The 17,453-nt window shown below is 46.7% G+C and overlaps 7 protein-coding genes across 7 annotated transcripts; 2 read left to right on the top strand and 5 right to left on the bottom strand.

The window, feature by feature from the left end:
• Positions 1 to 2,221: 2,221 nt before the first annotated feature.
• GLAREA_10784 (uncharacterized protein) lies at positions 2,222 to 2,563 on the bottom strand (the record flags this gene model as incomplete). The annotated part of the gene is made up of 1 exon (XM_008079884.1): positions 2,222 to 2,563. The coding sequence occupies one exon, from the start codon at positions 2,561 to 2,563 to the stop codon at positions 2,222 to 2,224; it is 342 nt and encodes a 113-aa protein (XP_008078075.1).
• A 1,289-nt stretch (positions 2,564 to 3,852) lies between these two features.
• Positions 3,853 to 5,828, bottom strand: GLAREA_10783 (Acetyl-CoA synthetase-like protein; the record flags this gene model as incomplete). The annotated part of the gene is made up of 4 exons (XM_008079883.1): positions 3,853 to 4,163; positions 4,211 to 4,834; positions 4,916 to 5,354; positions 5,430 to 5,828. The coding sequence occupies 4 exons, from the start codon at positions 5,826 to 5,828 to the stop codon at positions 3,853 to 3,855; spliced, it is 1,773 nt and encodes a 590-aa protein (XP_008078074.1).
• A 1,148-nt stretch (positions 5,829 to 6,976) lies between these two features.
• Positions 6,977 to 7,904, bottom strand: GLAREA_10782 (Ribosomal protein L13; the record flags this gene model as incomplete). Its single annotated transcript, XM_008079882.1, has 5 exons — positions 6,977 to 7,115; positions 7,171 to 7,429; positions 7,489 to 7,542; positions 7,640 to 7,775; positions 7,884 to 7,904. The coding sequence occupies 5 exons, from the start codon at positions 7,902 to 7,904 to the stop codon at positions 6,977 to 6,979; spliced, it is 609 nt and encodes a 202-aa protein (XP_008078073.1).
• A 953-nt stretch (positions 7,905 to 8,857) lies between these two features.
• Positions 8,858 to 9,754, bottom strand: GLAREA_10781 (BAG; the record flags this gene model as incomplete). Its single annotated transcript, XM_008079881.1, has 1 exon — positions 8,858 to 9,754. One exon carries the CDS (start codon positions 9,752 to 9,754, stop codon positions 8,858 to 8,860), a length of 897 nt encoding a protein of 298 aa, XP_008078072.1.
• A 1,048-nt stretch (positions 9,755 to 10,802) lies between these two features.
• Positions 10,803 to 11,216, top strand: GLAREA_10780 (Thioredoxin-like protein; the record flags this gene model as incomplete). The annotated part of the gene is made up of 3 exons (XM_008079880.1): positions 10,803 to 10,854; positions 10,908 to 11,006; positions 11,059 to 11,216. The coding sequence occupies 3 exons, from the start codon at positions 10,803 to 10,805 to the stop codon at positions 11,214 to 11,216; spliced, it is 309 nt and encodes a 102-aa protein (XP_008078071.1).
• A 188-nt stretch (positions 11,217 to 11,404) lies between these two features.
• Positions 11,405 to 12,577, bottom strand: GLAREA_10779 (Chalcone isomerase; the record flags this gene model as incomplete). Its single annotated transcript, XM_008079879.1, has 1 exon — positions 11,405 to 12,577. The coding sequence occupies one exon, from the start codon at positions 12,575 to 12,577 to the stop codon at positions 11,405 to 11,407; it is 1,173 nt and encodes a 390-aa protein (XP_008078070.1).
• A 1,209-nt stretch (positions 12,578 to 13,786) lies between these two features.
• On the top strand, positions 13,787 to 16,307 carry GLAREA_10778 (RNI-like protein; the record flags this gene model as incomplete). Its single annotated transcript, XM_008079878.1, has 4 exons — positions 13,787 to 15,076; positions 15,127 to 15,837; positions 15,893 to 16,004; positions 16,054 to 16,307. The coding sequence occupies 4 exons, from the start codon at positions 13,787 to 13,789 to the stop codon at positions 16,305 to 16,307; spliced, it is 2,367 nt and encodes a 788-aa protein (XP_008078069.1).
• Positions 16,308 to 17,453: the final 1,146 nt, after the last annotated feature.

Raw genomic sequence — 17,453 nt, 5'->3', positions numbered from 1 at the left:
ACTTGAAAAGAAACACAATAGCAAAAAGTTGAATTACCTCATTCCAAGTTATATTGTCTTGTCAAATTTAGACTCTATCGGAGGTAAACGAACACACCGAGCAGCGACAAAGATATTGAAGATGGGCTAGCAACTTTGTTTCTCTATATCTTTTGCAAAGAAGCAGATGCTGCTTCAGCTCGACTATTGACCTGGTCTGGCTCTTGATGTTATTCAATCAAGCCTCCAACAGGATCAAGTGTTAGTGCTGGGTCTGATGCTGAGATATTGAAGTAATGTCTTCCTGAACGATATCTGTAGCTCGGTTGAGGTTCTCTGACGTTCTTTTCTCAATATTTGCACTAATAAGTATCAGAGATATCTCGCACGACCTCGCTTGTCTTTGGGTGTTGTTTCTACGGGTTTGTTTCACACGGCAATTGCCTTATCAAGTTAGGATAGCTTATTCACAAAAGCATATACTGGATCTTGTTTTCAAGGCTGTCAAGAACTATTCTTGGTAGGTGACGGTTATCGTTCGTTAAGTCCTGCTGAAGCGATTCCTTCAAGTCATTGAAGTTTCTTATTTCCCATTTGCGTTGACCAAAACAGTTCAAGAGGTTAGTATATAGGAACAGCAGGCTGCACCATCGACTCTACAGTGTCTTTTAATGGTTTCTTTGCGCGCCAGTAAATTTCGTCAACTCTTTAGCAGCTATCTCGCGAGCAAAGAAGTGGGTATGCGTCGGCTCTCCAAGGCAGGCAATTGATCTTCCGTAGGGGTACTGAGGACCTAGAGAGAAGAGAAAGACGATGTTTTCGAAGCAAATTCGGTTGATCTGGATGGCACTCCAGAGCTAGGAGGAACAGACAATCAATGATGCATATGAGTATTTCATTCTTAGTCCAACTGCTGATGACACTGCCTAGGTAAATAACAAACTTCTTCCAACATGACAACATCATGAGTAGATAGGTAATCGATCGATATAATATAAAGAGTTTCTGCGTAGCATCTATATTTGAAATACTTTCTAACCCATGCTTGGCGTGTTTCTATGTTGGGAGGAGGTTAGTTGGATTTTTTGATTCAAAATGACCGCGTGCTTTCATAGAACTTCTAGCAATTACGCAGATGATTAAAATCATATATTTTCACAAATATTAACTTAGTAGCATATCATCGATTAAACCTAGCAACTGATCAATATCTCCTTGAGTTTCGTGACATTCAACTTTCAAGTTAAAACTGCAAATTCAGAGATCGAGTACAGAAAAACTACATTTTTGTGATCACAGGAGGTACTTTATGAAACTTTCTTACACAGCAGTGCTTGGCCAAATAGCGACGAATTGTTTTCTATACAAAAGGGAGCGTTCAGTAATCAGAGTAGTATTTCGCGTCGGAAATACATGGATTCGACAATCCACTTTTTGGTATATACGAGGCGTGCGGCATGGCTCAGGCATGAATTCGGTGATCGCGCCACATACAGTCGCTCACCGATGATTAGGGAAGAGGGGTTGAATCTATGAGATGTAATACCAAGAGGGTTTTTGGTTTTATTCTTTCAATCACACAGGATCAAACGCTATGCTTTTTGGATAATCACCCCATCCTCTTCTCTCGCCACTTTCGTCCCAGCGATGAACATGCTGATTTTCCTACCGAGGAGCCGAAATATTCTCCATTGAAAGCGGCCAGTGATGCGGTTGAGAGTGCCGAAGTCAAGACTGTAAGTTTTTCTCTTGAACTGACGTACTGTCGGACGGTGCAATATACGAGAGCTATTAGATATGCCAACAGGGTATATATCCAGACGTTCGAGTGGAGGAGGAGTTCCACCAGGTGCCCCCAAAATCAGAGCGCATTTCTCTTGCGGTATATAAAAGCTTTAAGGATCATCTGCTGGTGACCATGTGTGGCTTCTTCACCATACATTAGCCACATATGGATTTGGATCGAATCATTAATGTGACGATTCTAAAATGGCTTGGGGTTTCCGAATTCTCCTTTGGAAGGCCGTCATTTCGTCTTTCGCAATGAGGTCTATCGCTGAAGACAAGCTCCATTTCTTCCATTTCCAGCCCCGTGGACTATCAACGACCTATAGTAGAGCCGAGATCGTGCTGTATAGACGTAGCAGTTTCTGATGTGTACTAAAAATGATGTTAGTGACCTGAGCAGCCGAGAGATACAACATCGTCTAACTTTAGGTTCTGCAAAATCCCAAACCGCTCTTCAACTCCCCTCCCCAGCCTCCTCGCCCACCACCTCTTTCACTCCTTTCTCAACATCAGCATCACCAGTTCTCTCACCACCTCTTCCTGTAATGGGAGCAACGAGAGACAAAGCGTCACTCACGGCCAACGAGCCCATGGACAGCTGCTCATACCCCTCCGTCTCCTCCGCCTTCTTCGCAAGTATCCCCCTATACCTCCACCAGAGCGCAAACGGCGTAATCACGACCATGCTAATAGCGAACGTAATCGTGTAACTCGTAACATTCGGGTGCTCGACAAAGAACAAATTAAGAAAGAAGCCCAGGATGATAGCAGCCGACACAATGACTTCTTTAAACATGGTCGCGGTCTTCAAGGTGATGCCAAAACACACGAGGGCTCCATTCTTCGACAACCAAGAAACACGTCCGTAAGCCTCATATTATACATTCCCCATTCACGGCCACACAACACGCCGACCCATCACGAAAAGCCACATCCTTCATTCACCCATCCCCTTCCCCAGCCCACCGCCCTCGTGTTGCACAGAAACCACCAGACGCCACGATCCGCAGGGGACGTTGCTTATGTTGCCTCTTTTGGCAGCAGCATTGCATGGCGCGATGATTTACTTCGTACGCGTGGGGAAAGAACTTGGCAAGACGAAAGAAACCAATCGTCAAATCCCGTATTCATAGAGATTAGTTATTCAATTTCGTTACCTGATACGCTTTGAGTCCGGGGTGGACTGTCCACATCTGGAATCTGCCCCACCATCCCCGGACGGTAAAGGGGGGTGTTTCATGTTTATTTTTGCGGGAGCAGTGTTGGTTGGTGGCTTTGGTACGACCATCATCGTGGGATCTTTCAGCTGATGGTGTTTTATGTCAATGAAAGTAAGCCTACGCCTGCGAGCAATCCTCACATAAGCGCGGAGTATGTGGAATGCGCCTTGATTGAGTCGTAAAATATGACAGTTTTAGGAGGAGATGAGATGCGAGGTTTCGGTCGTTTTGAGTTAATTTTGTGGTATGAGTAATCGAGGCATATTTTGATGGTAATGGTGGTGTTGATTATTGATGGCAATACGGAATATCTGTCGACGTTCTGATATTATCAAATGTCACTGACTCTCCTACTCCAAAAAAGTCTTCTAGTACGAAATCTATTATTACTTACTGGAAGCATATATCACATCAAGTTCTGGGAACATTACTCTCTTTGGCAGAAAGTTCCTCTCATGTGCCTCAATGCGCTAGGCTGTATCGCAATCCAAAGTACAATCATTAACCTTAGCAGAAAACACTCTAGGATTTGTGGAAACCCTCAGTCGAAAAGCTGTAGGGTGATGGAATGATCCGATAGGATAAACATTGTTTCTTGCAAGGTTGGTAGTGATGAATAGTCCTATTGAATCGGTAGAAGCTACATCTCGAGCGATTAGACAGCTACTGGTTTGCGTCGATGAAGGCCAAGAAAGTCTAGTAGAAGAACACCATTCGATCAACACGAATTCTCGTACTTGAAGGAGATAAACAAACAAAAAAATGAATTGGCTGTGAAGTTAGTGATAACATTAACCAAAATCTAAATCCAAACTCCATACCAAACATCACACGAACCGGCCACAACCCTCTCCGTCACATTCCCTCACGTCTCCTCATAATTCCCCTTCGCCCAAGCCCGCAACACATTCTTCTTGACCTTCCCTGTGCTCGTCTTCGGCAACTGTTCTACAACCTCTACCTCTCTTGGAACCATAAATTTGCTGATACTGCTCTCATGTTTGGCCCACTCAATGAGCTCCTCTCCTTTCATACTCTTCCCCTCTTGCAGTGTGATGAACGCTTTGGGACGTTCGCCCCAGTGGGAATCTGGGACAGAGACTACGCCGGCTTCTAGGACGGATGGATGTTGCACTAGCATTGCTTCGAGTGCTACGGAGGATATGTTTTCGCCGCCTGAGATTGTTAGTGTTTAGAAATAGGGGGAGGTAGATTGGACATACCTGAGATAATGATATCTTTCGCGCGGTCCAAAATTTGTGCACTTCCATCTTCGTGCCAGACCGCAAGATCACCACTATGTAATCCACCACCTGCAAATAATTTTCTCGTCGCCTCGGGATCCTTAAGATATTCTTTCGCGTTGATGTTTCCAAACATGATGATCTCACCAATCTCCTTTCCATCTTTCTTCACATCTATGAGCACTCCTTCTGGCTGATCAGGTTTCACAATCCTAATTGGGAGCCCCGTAATAAAACCATGTCCTTGTCTTGCCATACGTGCATATTTTTCTTTGAGTGGTAATTCTTCCCAAACGGGCATATGATATCCTTTTGTCACCGGGCCATAAGTCTCTGTAAGCCCATAAACGTGAACAGGAAAGAGGTTGAGTCTGGTCATCTGCTCGAATAAGTGCGCTGTAGGTGGAGATGCTGCAACTGTGACTTTAACTTGTTGATCTAATTTCGTGGCATTCTTGTCGGCGCATAGAAGGGTGTTTACTGTCGGCGCGGCGTTGAAATGGGTTATCCCCTCTTCTTTGAGCATTTTCCAAATTAGAGGGTAGTCTATTTTTCGTAGACAGTAGTGAGTTCCTCTGACCGCTGTTACGGACCAGGGAAAGGCTGTATAATATTAGTATTTACTTTCGAGAAGAATAATCGACTTACTCCACTATGTCAGACTCCAGTTAGTAGAGTCCATACAAAAGTTGTAAAGAAATTCTAGATCTGGAGGGCATGGTAAACTTACACCAACGGCATGAAACATAGGCAACGTCCACAAATATTTACACCTCCCAGTACTGTAATTCAGGCCACTTTCGATCACGTTTCCCAGAGCTGCCAAATAAGCTCCTCGGTGCGTGTAAACGACACCCTTTGGTTTTGCCGTTGTTCCACTAGTAAAAGGTATCGCTATCGTATCATCCTCATTACTACATTGAGCTTTCAATCCAGCCCATCCTTTACTCCCAGTCTCGATATCATACTTAAGACCTTCTAATACTGCACCGTCAAAAGGACCAGATATTTGGCCCTCGTTTGCGTCTGTGTCTGTATCTATGATGAAAGGAATAGACGGATGTTCCTTCTTAAAATGATCTAATAAATGTCGGAATTCTTCGTCGACAATAATCACATCAACCTAAAACTCTGATCAGCCTTATTCGTACACAAGCCAACACTCGAGTATTCAAACAAGTCAGGAATTTTCACTCACCTCCGCAAAATTGAAAATATACTCCACATCCTCCACCTTCAACCTATAATTAACAGCCACATGAACAGCACCCGCCGCCGCAATCCCAAAGATACTCTCCAGAAACGCCGGCGTATTCGGCGCCAAAATCCCAACTCTCTTAAACCCATGTTTCATCAGATAATACGCCAGCCCACGAGCACGATCGGCAAAATCAACGTACGAACGTCGGATGGTGTGGCCATTGGCCGTGACGTGGTAGATTGCAACGGCATCTGGTTCGATTTCCGCGGCTCTAGGAAGGAAGAATGTTGGTGAGAGTTGATGGATGTGAAGACCTGATAGAGGTGGATTCTTGTCTTTATGACCGGGGAGGAAGTGTGAGGCGAGTGCAGCGAGACGCGAGGTTGGACCGGACATGGTTCCGGAGTATGTTGGTTGTTTGGATTCAAAGGTCCAGGTAAGTTTACCGAATGCTATCGACTGGAAGAGTAAGTCACCCGTGTCGTCTTGAAAGTGGTGAACCGAAACAAAAGTATTGAACACCGGTTTGGTGGGGTATTACAAAAATCAGCAGATTATCATGTATCAGCTCCGGCCTATGCAATGGGAAAACCAAGCTAAGGATACTGTCCGAATCTAAGGGTGAAACAAGTCCGTAACTCAAAGAAATGGTCCAATATTGAATTGAAGACAGAATCTAAAGCTGCATGAGATGGAAAAGATCATAAGAAGTGAACAACTCGAGCTATCAGGACTAGCTTGGGGTAGCTCCGTGTGGGGAAATAGCGCGCGGATCGTATCCGCACCACATTCTTCCTCGGTAAGGATGAAGGGACGAATACAACCACACCGGTATCGGGATTTAAACATACGATAATTTGTCAATGTACGCTTATACCACTACATTTATATGAGACACAATGTAGGAAAGTACCCAGCTACCTAGGTAGTGAAGTGCCGCTAAGGCTGACGAGCAGCATCAAAACTAAGGCAAGGCCCTGGTATACTAATTGCCCCTTGAAGGCCCTGCATCTGCTCAACAGACTGAGATACAGGCACAAGCTTCCGTATTTGAATTGAACAAGTCAAATGTTTGTCAACACTTGTACCTGACCTAACATCGAGTGTGAGAAAAAGGCACCTACATGAGATCATACAGGGGTTTCGTATTCAACGACATCCAAAAGACCTCAAGCAAGAACTTTCGAATCAGGAAGACATCTGTGTGCAATTGGTATCAGTGGTCAATTCAACCAATTCAAGTTTAAAAACAATCCATGAACACCCCGGCCGATTTTATTCTTGATTTGTGAATTCATTCCCTATGAGCGGCATGCAAGACGACAGCTTATACACAGCAGAGGGCCGAGTCTTCATCAGCGCTCTTTTCCCGGTGATCGCTAGCCCCCATCCCTTGTGTAATGCAACGAAGAACCAGTCTTGAGGTATCTTCCCAATGTTGGGTCGAACAAGACATTGACGAGGATTGTTGGCATCCGAAAAGAAATGCAATAAGCCCAGAATTCCCAACGCACCAGACTCTCCGAAAATTAACTCCGCGACGTCTAGTAGCCGTAACCAGCCAACTGCTCCTTGGTCTTCTCGTCGACCTTCGCGCTCTTCGTGGCATCTGAAAGTTGTCTTCGTGCAGCCTTCTTGCGGGCGTAGTATGCAGCTCCCTTGACCTTTCTTCTCTCCTCGAGTCTATAGCCCAATTAGCACCTATTCCAAATTCAATTAGCGCCCAGAAACCACTAACCTGGCAACAACATCCTGGTATTTCCATCCGACCTCGTGGCTCAAACGACCGACTGTGCAGTATTTACGTCCAGGCTTCAATCTGAGGACTCTCAAAGCTTGTGGAACGACAACTCTCTTGACGTGGTCATATGGTGGTGGGACACCCTCAAAGACCTTGAGTCTCTCCATAGCAGCGGCGCCACGGGCGGTCTTGTGTGGGATCATACCACGGACGGTCTTGTAGAAAATGCGTGATGGGGCACGGAAATGGAAAGGACCTATTTCGAATTAGAATTCGCCCTGTTCATCGCTTTCGCCAGTTCGTGGGAATTCATACCTCCTCGGGTTGGGTTGTATCGGGTCATCTTTCGGAGGTAGGCATGGTACTTTACTATAATCCATCCAGGTCAGTTTCGTTATTCCATTGCACCATTCCTATCCATATTTCGCGGATGTATCCTTTTCCATAAGAGTAGAGTGTAACATACGCTTCGCACGGAAGAACTCTCCAGAGATGTTGAGGGCCTCGCATCGCACAACAACAATCTTTTGGCCGTTCAAAAGCTGCTTAGCAACAGTGCTTGCCAGCCGACCAAGCAAATGTCCCTTGCCATCGATGACAATCTAACACACAAAAAAAATCAGCCATCATCCTCTCAAGCGCAAAGTCCATTCGTGGAAGACAATGGTTGACGCATCGCAATTGCAGGACAGGTTCGCCGGGGTATTTACCTGTTGCTCGAACGTCGACATATCGTCCTACTTCACGTCGTGAGGAGACAATTGTCGAAAGGGTTCCGGATATCCTCTACCTGCGTTATGGTGGAGGCGGTTTGTCGATTTGTCGTTATTGTCGTGGAATATTTTCCAAGAGGCTTCGAAATTCGAATGTGTGGGAATTCCATTCGCGAAGCCCACTTTTCCCGTTAAGGGCTTAGCGTGTGATTATCACATGATGCAGCACACCGGGCGGGCTGCGCCGAGATTCGGTAAACCAGCGCCGATGTAGCCTCCAAGCTTAGGGCCGATACCCTGGGTTTGAAGTTAAATGTGTTTTAATTACATCTCATTGATTAGTTCATTGGAAGAGTATTTAAATCTGTCCAAATTTTTGCACTGATATCTAAAATGTTGCCCACTGCAAATTTAGTTCATTCTCACGCACCCAGACAGTCACTCTATTCCACATATTCCACTTCGCGATGTAGAAATAAAATGGAAAATGAACTTGGACTCATAACTATATGAAGGTAGGAGGTGGTACGCATAGATTTAAGTTTCTTTTGGTACGAACATTGAATATTGGTGGCTACAAATAAATTTAACATCAAGATGTAGACCGAAGGTGATAACATCGTACGCTGGCTTGCACCCCAAATACAACCACAAGTGCACAGTACAGTACTCATGATGGTTCAGAAAAGAACAGGCTCGAGTCGGTTATCCTTTATATTCCAAATTAACTCTTCAATTTCGAGATATCAAACAAAGTTCTAAAAGCGCTTAAGCAATAACTTCCAAAACTGCGCTGATATCAAGCATGAGGAGACCCCCGGCTATAACCAATTCCTACAGTCCAGATGAGCAGCAATAAACGCCACGCTCTTATCGCCCATGAAGTGATACTATCCATCCGAAGAAGTACACATCACGCTATGCAAATACAAATGGATGAAAGGAATTCGTAAATCCGCTAGAACCTACACCTAAACAACGCCAGCTTTAGCATCCAACCCGTTTAATACGCCTTGCGTCTCTTTCACTAGCGCTCTTCGCCTTTCACGAGCCTCATTATCACCCTCGGTTTCCACGGCATCTAGCTTCAACAGAACCTCGTTCATAATCGTTTCAGACAGTTTCTTGTGTTCGAAATCTCTCTTCTTTGGGTCCTCTGGCGGGGAAATAGTGTACTGAACACATAGCGGTAGAATTTTGGTGTGGAAATGAGAAGAAATAGCTTGTATTTTCCCCAGAGGAGTTGATGGTGCAGGTGCAGCGGCTGCTGGTGTTGGCGTTCTTGAGTTTTGCGAACTAGGTCCTTCGCCAGGTGATAAAGTATCTCCCTTCTTCTTTTTCGTCTTCTTGCTCTTACGAATCCGCTTCTTTTTACCAAAAAGTCCAGTTTCTTGTGCATCCCCACTGTCGTCATCTGATTCCTCAGCTTGCTCTGGCGCATCTCCAACCAAACACAAAATCTCGCTCTGATTTTTCAGCTGATAGTCCCGGCATGGTCTGTAGTCGTCTTTCAGTTGCTGGCCCTTGTACAGTAATTTCAACTTCGTCCCGATCGGTAGGTCCATGACAGCGGCGGCTCGATCTTTTATATCACGAACTTGCAGCTTGCCATCCCCAATACTATAGGCGGGGAATTTGACAGGATATGTCACACCCTTGTTCTTTAACAAGAGCACATCGTCTTCCGCCGCCATTGATGGTGGTTGTTGCTGACGGTGGGGATCGTACGATGCGCCAGGTCTTTGCAAATCCTCAGAGGTGATGTAAGAGAAATCATCTTCCGTGACATTTGGGGGATATGTCCTCGAACCAAATGGAGACAGTCGGTGCCCGTTTCCACCCCAAAACGAACGACCCCAACCGCTCATTGAGAAAACTACGGTGACGAGGAGTAGGACGAAGCTGCCGGCAAATGCGGTCGGTGGGAGGCTGTCGAGATGTGTAAATTTCGCAGTATCTTCGATATATTTCTGGGTCGAAAGTGGAAGTCTGGAGTATGCGTTCGAAATCTGCGATACCGACGTCTCGATGTAGCTCTGAAGAGGGTCAGGAAGCCGTTGAACGATGGAAGACAGGCTGGCACCTTGCGATGCCACTGCGTTGGAAGCCACCTTGACTGGTTTCTTTAAAGTCCTGCAGCAGGACCTACCCTTGACCTTTGCCTCTTTCGATTTCTTAGGAGGAGATGAGTGTGCTGGTGGTCTCTGAAATGGATTGATTCAGAATCTCATAGATTTTCTGCCGCTGCAATGGGATGAATCGAGGTCGCTTTGCCAAGCGAGTTGGTATCAGCGTCGGGGGAAAAGGTCGGGGTCGAGGCTTCAAACCGCATTCGCTTTGATGGGTTCCAGGTTGGTTGAGGAGGTCATGCAGAATCAACTACTCGAAAGTACCAAGCATGATATTTGACTCTGACACTTTGCAAATGAGGCAAAAACCATGGGTTACGCGATTTGAATTTCCTCCAATTAACCCCAAAATAACATACCTAACGATTCACTGTGAGATTCCAAATCCCATCCCCCGGCGTGCACCAGAACATGCCACAATCATCCATGCCACCGGAATCACTGCGTCCGTGTGCCCGATCTCGGGCTGTAACCGGGCCGAGTTATGTTCTTCCAGCTGTCCACCAAAATTTATAAGCGTCGCAGCCTCGGCCCATCAATCTTGCGTCATCCCATCACCACATCCACCTCCTCCAATCTCGATTCGCAATCCTCACTAATCAAGCCCCGAAACGACCCTTGACCACACCATCTCCGCCTCACCTTACAGATCAATTGCCCCTCCATCAAATCCCTATATCACCCTCCTCGAACCCTCCATTCCTCCCCATCGTAACCCCGCTAACAATCGCCCATCATTTCGTTCCTACTCCGATTCTTCTCTTCGACACCTGCAAATCCCGCAGCCATGTCCGCCGCAAAGACCAAGGCCCAGAATATCATTGAGGATAATGCTGTTGGTATGTTGTTTTGCCTTGAACTTCATTGGGATTGGATGCTAATGCTATGATAGCCGTATTCAGCAAATCCTACTGCCCGTACTGTAAAGCTACCAAGTCTCTTCTCGATTCGCTAGGCGCAAAGTACTATGCTATTGAGCTTGATCAAGTTGGTATGTTGATATCACTTTCGTAGAGTGCATACAGTTTCTAATGATAATACAGATGACGGAGCAGCAATCCAAGGCGCCCTGAAGGAAATCAATGGCCAAACATCCGTGCCAAATATCTACATCAAGAAGCAACACATTGGTGGAAACTCTGATTTGCAAGCTCGCAAGGGAGAGTTGAAGAACTTGTTGCAAGATGCTGGAGCTCTATAAAAGGTGTATTGAGATGAATACGAGTGTATGATACGATGAGCGAGCGATGGACTAGTTTTAGGAAGCAAACAACTGCATGATAGAACAATGGAATATCTTGTTTCTTGAACTTATCCCCATACGTTTTGCGATTGAACATAGTAGTACATAATGTAGCTGAGTATACCATGATGGAGGTAACAGTAGTATTACACATTGTGCGAAACAACCTGTGTGGCAACCGTTCCAACAGGACGCTCAACAAATTCCATCACTCCTTCAATAATGCTTTTCCTGGCTGGCTCACTGGCAACTGTCTTTCCAGCCAGATAGTTTAGCCATAGACCTCTCGAGACTCGCTCATCATGAACCTGACCCAATCTGGTTGCGCCATTCTTTCCATCATCATACCAAACGGCCACTTTGCCCTTCGTATCTCTGCTCAGAACCAGCTCTTTTCCTTTTGGTACACTTCCTCGGTTAAACAATTGCTTGAATTCCTGTATCGAAACACCAAAAGACTCATCTCCAAATTCTTCCTTGTTTGATTGCGCGCGGGCTGTGAGATGTCGCACCCACGCGTCCTTAAGATGTCCAAAGTCTGTGTTTTTGGTAGGTACGATTCGAATTAGCGTCCGTATACCAGTACTTTTCAGTACATCATTCCAGATTTCTGAGCCCTCTTCAGGGTCATAGAGCTTTGCCTTTAGCTTTTCTTTCTCCCCAGCAACAAGAGTGGATGCAATTGGGTCGATTTTCCGAATCAAAGCTTCCTGGAGCGCGGCGATGTCGTCGGTCGCAATGTACATTCCCACTACGTAGACTTCGATGCCCAGGAAACTGACTGTTCGAAGACCCAACCCGAGACACTGGTATTCAACCATGCGATCATCATTTGATGCCGGTCCTTCTCCAGCATCATCGTAATATTCCAGTACTCGTGGAAATGTTGGAACTGTACTCGTACCCGTGGGTAACGAGTCCACAACCTCCTCTGGTTCTTCCCCCAGCTTCTGAATAACAATCTTCTTCTCCTTGCCCAGCACTACCAAGGGGTCATCTGCGCGTCGTCCAGAGTCGGCCTGTATGGGTTTTGGAGGTAATTCAATCGAAGTCGCAGTGATCCAAATCGCAATCATGCCCAGCACAAATCCCGTTCCCGCATAGTATGATCTCCTTTTGTAGTATTCCCGGCGCTGGTATTCGAGTCTATGTAGTGTGATGGGGTCGAGTCGTTCTCCAGGTGCTGGTGATGGTGCTGGTTTTGTTGCCAGGCTTCGACGTTGCGCTAGACATTGGGGTACCCGGCGGAGGCATTGTATATTTCTTTCATTGCGAGATATAAGTCTAAGGACCCGGCTGGACGGTGGACGGATTGACATTGTGTTGTGCGTTGTGGATGAAAAACTGTGACTTCGTGAGTTGCAGTAAATGAGCTGATCATCGGTCAGGTTATGGTTTTCGGCGTTGGTTCCGCAGCGAGTTGTGGGGTATCCGCCAAGCAACGTGGTGAACAGCCGCTTGAGATCTCGACAACCTGAGAACTCCACAAGCTGGGCTGCTTCTAACCACATCTGTATTATGAACACATCTCTATTATGATGGTGGGAATGTGATTGCCAAATGCGAATGAAGTACTCGAACCTTGCAGGTTCCTTTGATATCGGCGCTCAAGCTGCATTCAATGCAGTTAGACATAATTAAGAGAGTTACAGTGCGGTGCGGCTCTTGACCCCACTACCCTTAAGTAATTCTTGGAGATGAATACCTACCGCTCTAAAGGAAGGCCAGCACAATAAGCGCCATACCAGAAGACTCTACGATGCGTAAGTAGCTACTTGGTTGCTTCTTTCCAACACGAGGGCGTACTTTCAAGAAGTCTATACTGATTGTATACGGCAAAGAGCGAGCCAAGCTTTCATCATCTCACATCAGCTACTGCACTTCGCCTGGGCAGTACAGGAATGAATCCTTCAGGGCGTCTATGTCCCTTTCGTACATCATATCTCGACTTGCACCAATAAAAGCTTTACCTCCCCAACGCGTGGACTCGCAGATGAAGACTCGTGGCATCCAGCGCCAAGATGTATTTTAAGTGACTTAAGTGACTTAGGTGACTTGGCATGTATACGGCTCGACACTAGGAGCAACTGTGCCAGAGCTTCATTCCAGACCAAGATATGACGAAGTGCTTGTCATTTTCTTCTAAAAGATTTTTTTTCTTATTCTGTTCCATTGCTTCCACATATTTTGATGCTCTTCGTTGCAGCTCTGTCATCCTTTGCAGATTTATCTCTTTCAGACACTCCAGATTTTGCGATTTACCTGTCAAGACTCCAGCTCCAGCTATCCGCGACTAATAACCACTGCCATCTCTCGGACGCACGATTGACTTTGGACCACGCAGTTGCATCGAACCCCTTCGTCATCGGTCCAGAATCTCGAATCACCCTGGGATCCCCAATTCGACCCGGAACACCACATCGGAAGCGCAAGTGACTGACTGGACATAAGAACATTTTACGTGCGGAAGCGTCGTTGACTGGTGAGACGAGGAGCATCTGCGGCGATAAGCGAAGCCTCTCAAGGCCATGGCGAACCACGCATCCGCTCCGTTCTTTGAAATCCAAGCAGCACCAGCACAACCAGAAACACAAGAAGCACAAGCCATCACGACCACTTCGACTTCGACTTCGACCACTACCACCACCACCACGCCCTCAACCGATACCGCTCGCCGCCGCCCCTCTTATACCGCTCTCCGACGCTTCACCTCATCATCATTTACACAAACTGCCAGAACCGCTGTCGCTGGCTGCCCCTTTGGCCTTGATCACGACGCCCAGGAGTCCACACATCATCTTGTCGACTGCGTCGCGGCTGCATCGAGACCACCTCCTCGACCTGATCTCCCCCCCACGAGGCTGAGCAACCCAACCACAACATCACCTCCCACCGATCGAGCGTCGAACACAAGCGACGACACAACCAGCTCCCCTTTCCGATCCGTCGAGCGTGACGCAAATATTGTCCCTCCATCCATACCTAGCCGCGTTCCTCTCCCCCTCCGCGTGTTTCCAAGCACTCAACCTTCACCTTGGACACAACAACCACAACAACAGAGAACCGCCATGCGGGGTCCAGTTCCGACCATGGCACCCATCGGCACCCAGTATCGCGTGGCGATCGAGCCAGAGGGCGACTCGCAGTCATCGTCGAGCAACTCGCCAGCACGCCAGGACTACGACGAGTCGGATTTCTACGCCGGAAACAATGATTCTCAGTCTTCCATCGGGGTCCCGACCTTCAGAGACATGGCCGTCTCGGGGGAGGTGTGCGAACCACCAGCGAACCGATTACCGGCCGAAGTTCTGATTGGGATCTTCTCGAAACTGAGTGGCCCTGCAGAACTCCTGAACGCCATGCTTGTATCGAAGCGATGGGCTCGAAACTGCGTGGATTTGCTATGGCATCGACCTTCTTGTACGACTTGGGCCAAGCACAGCTCCATATGCAGGACACTTTCGCTCACAGACCCAACCTTTACATATCGAGACTTTGTTAAACGACTGAATCTCGCCTCCCTTGCAGACGCGGTCAACGACGGCAGTGTTGTACCTCTTTCCGTCTGTTCACGAATCGAACGTCTCACGCTCACGATGTGCCAAGGCCTTACAGATGCAGGACTTATTCCACTTCTTACGGATAGCAAGGGCCTACTTGCGCTCGACATCTCTGGGGACACACAGATTACTTCCGAGTCCATGGTTGTATTAGCGGAGCACTGTAAGAGGCTCCAGGGGCTCAATATCACCGAATGCCTTAAGATCAGTAACGAGTCCATGATTGGTGTGGCTAATGCCTGTAAACATATCAAAAGAGTAAGTTCTGCGTGAGTTGGATGCATGTTCACAGTGTTGACAATTTCTAGCTCAAGCTTAATCATTGCGAACAACTCGAGGATTCTGCTATCCTAGCATTTGCTCGGAATTGTCCAAACATCCTGGAAATCGATTTGATGGGGTGCAACTCGGTTGGCAACGCACCTGTCACCGAACTATTTGCTAACGGGGCATGCCTCCGAGAGCTTCGTTTGCCAGACTGCAACTTAATCTCCGACGCGGCATTCCTCTCTTTGCCACTCAACAGAACATATGAAAATCTTCGAATAATAGATCTTACAGCTAATTTGAGGGTGACGGATCAGGCCGTCGAGAGAATTATCGATGCTGCGCCCCGATTGAGGAACATCATCTTTGCGAAATGTCGAAACTTGACAGATATCTCAGTCAATGCTATCAGCAAGCTCGGAAAGAACCTCCACTATCTCCATCTTGGTCACTGTTCGCATATCACTGACACAGCGGTGATCAAAATGGTGACATCTTGCAATCGGATTCGCTACATCGATCTTGGCTGCTGTACCCACCTAACAGATGCTTCTATTACCAAATTGGCCCAGCTGCCCAAGTTACGACGTATAGGACTTGTCAAATGCGCTCAAATCACGGATCTGAGTGTTCTAGCGCTCGCTCAGTATCGAGGTACGAGAAATCACTCTCTGAGACCTGGTGAGCCTATGTGGCATGGCAGTAGCCTCGAAAGAGTCCATCTCAGCTATTGTGTTAATTTAACTCTTTTGGTAAGGTTTGGTGTTTCTGTTCGACTTAAAAGGTGTGGCTAACACAAGGATGCAGAGTGTCGTTAAACTTCTGGACAATTGCCAAAAGCTTACCCACCTGAGTTTGACGGGAGTTTCGGCCTTCCTACGGCCAGATCTGGAACAATATTGCCGCGAGGCACCGCCTGGTAGGTCACCTGCATCGCGCAATAAAAGCTCATAACTAATTCTTTTTAGAATTTACCGAGCACCAGAGAAACGTCTTCTGTGTTTTTTCAGGTAATGGAGTAACTGGCCTCCGTCGGCACTTGATGAATCATCCATCCGGCGACGATTTTGATCAAGAGACTATAGTTGGTGATGATCAAACCATGACCGGGATGATGGGCGCAACCGCCCTTACTGGAGACGAAGATGCGGATGCGGATGGGGATGACGACTTAGATGATGTAGAAGTGGGAAACAACTCTTTCCTTGGCGCAGCGACTTGAAGCGTCTTCCCGTTGATTGGACATCGATAGGCATGTTACAGATTGTTGGAATTTTGGTATGGCTGCTGAGCTCATAACGCGGTGTTTGAAGCCGCCTCTCAGCAAACAAACTACGAAGGAGCTATCATGATTACTCTGCCTCTTAATTTTACTGAGGCAGGACCTTGCCCTATATTTAAGCTATCCTTACCTGCTTAAGGGCTGGTATGTCACAATGTGCCCTCACCATTGATCGGTACATTATGGCACAGGAGCACAATGCCCGCCAGCTTTAGGCACATTATAGTATGGAGGGAGAAGAGAAAGCATCGATTCGAGGTGTTTTGGAGTTGTAGACTCTGGAGATTTAGATGGGGGATGACCTGGTGCACATTGGTCATGGACAATTCAATTAACGCCATGCTTTACCATCCTCTTCCCGGTACTACGCAAGTGATGAGTCTGATCTTTCTCTTCTGATGTTATTTGGAGTAAGATCCCCGACCCCAATACAGTTCTCTCAGACGAGTATTCATTTGTTCATATTGTCCCTTGAGCTCACAACGTTACGCGACATACTATCTTTTGTTTTGATACCGTTTTTGGTTTGAAAGATCTATTATTACTCCAAGGGAGCAAATGCTACGATGGTTGGTCTCAGACCGGGTGAATCTACTACTTACAAAGTTCTTGCCGACTCCCCAGCGCTTAGATTATCTACTGTTGCCTTCAGAACGAGTAACGCAAGAGCAGTTCTAGATACTACGTAGTATTCTTGTTCCTCACACATATCAGGTTGATCGGACAGCTGGCGAGATCGTCAATATTTGCTCGCTTGATGAGTGTCATTGAGCGAATGTTTTTCGTACTCCATTGAAAAAGCGAATCCCAGACAACAGAATCGGCAGGGTCCTCGAGCTTTATTATCCCACAGCAACGGCAAATATCAAAGGACAATCTTCGAGCACTAGTTTTCGAAAGCATCTTTCCAATCATCATGTCATCACGTGTCGTACATGAACCCAGTTTGGATACCGAGGACAAGTCAATAAATACCGGAAGAACACTTCTACCGAAATCCCAGGAACAGTTTTGCAGGATGCGACCTGCATGTGTTTTATGTTAAAACCCAAATGAGCCTCGCTATCCCAGATTTGCTAACGCGGG

This window comes from Glarea lozoyensis (assembly GCF_000409485.1).
Source record: "Glarea lozoyensis ATCC 20868 chromosome Unknown GLAREA12, whole genome shotgun sequence".
NCBI classification, from domain to species: Eukaryota; Fungi; Ascomycota; class Leotiomycetes; order Helotiales; family Helotiaceae; genus Glarea; species Glarea lozoyensis.
The sequence above is the reverse complement of the archived record's forward strand: the minus strand, read 5'-3'. Positions and strand labels throughout refer to the sequence as shown.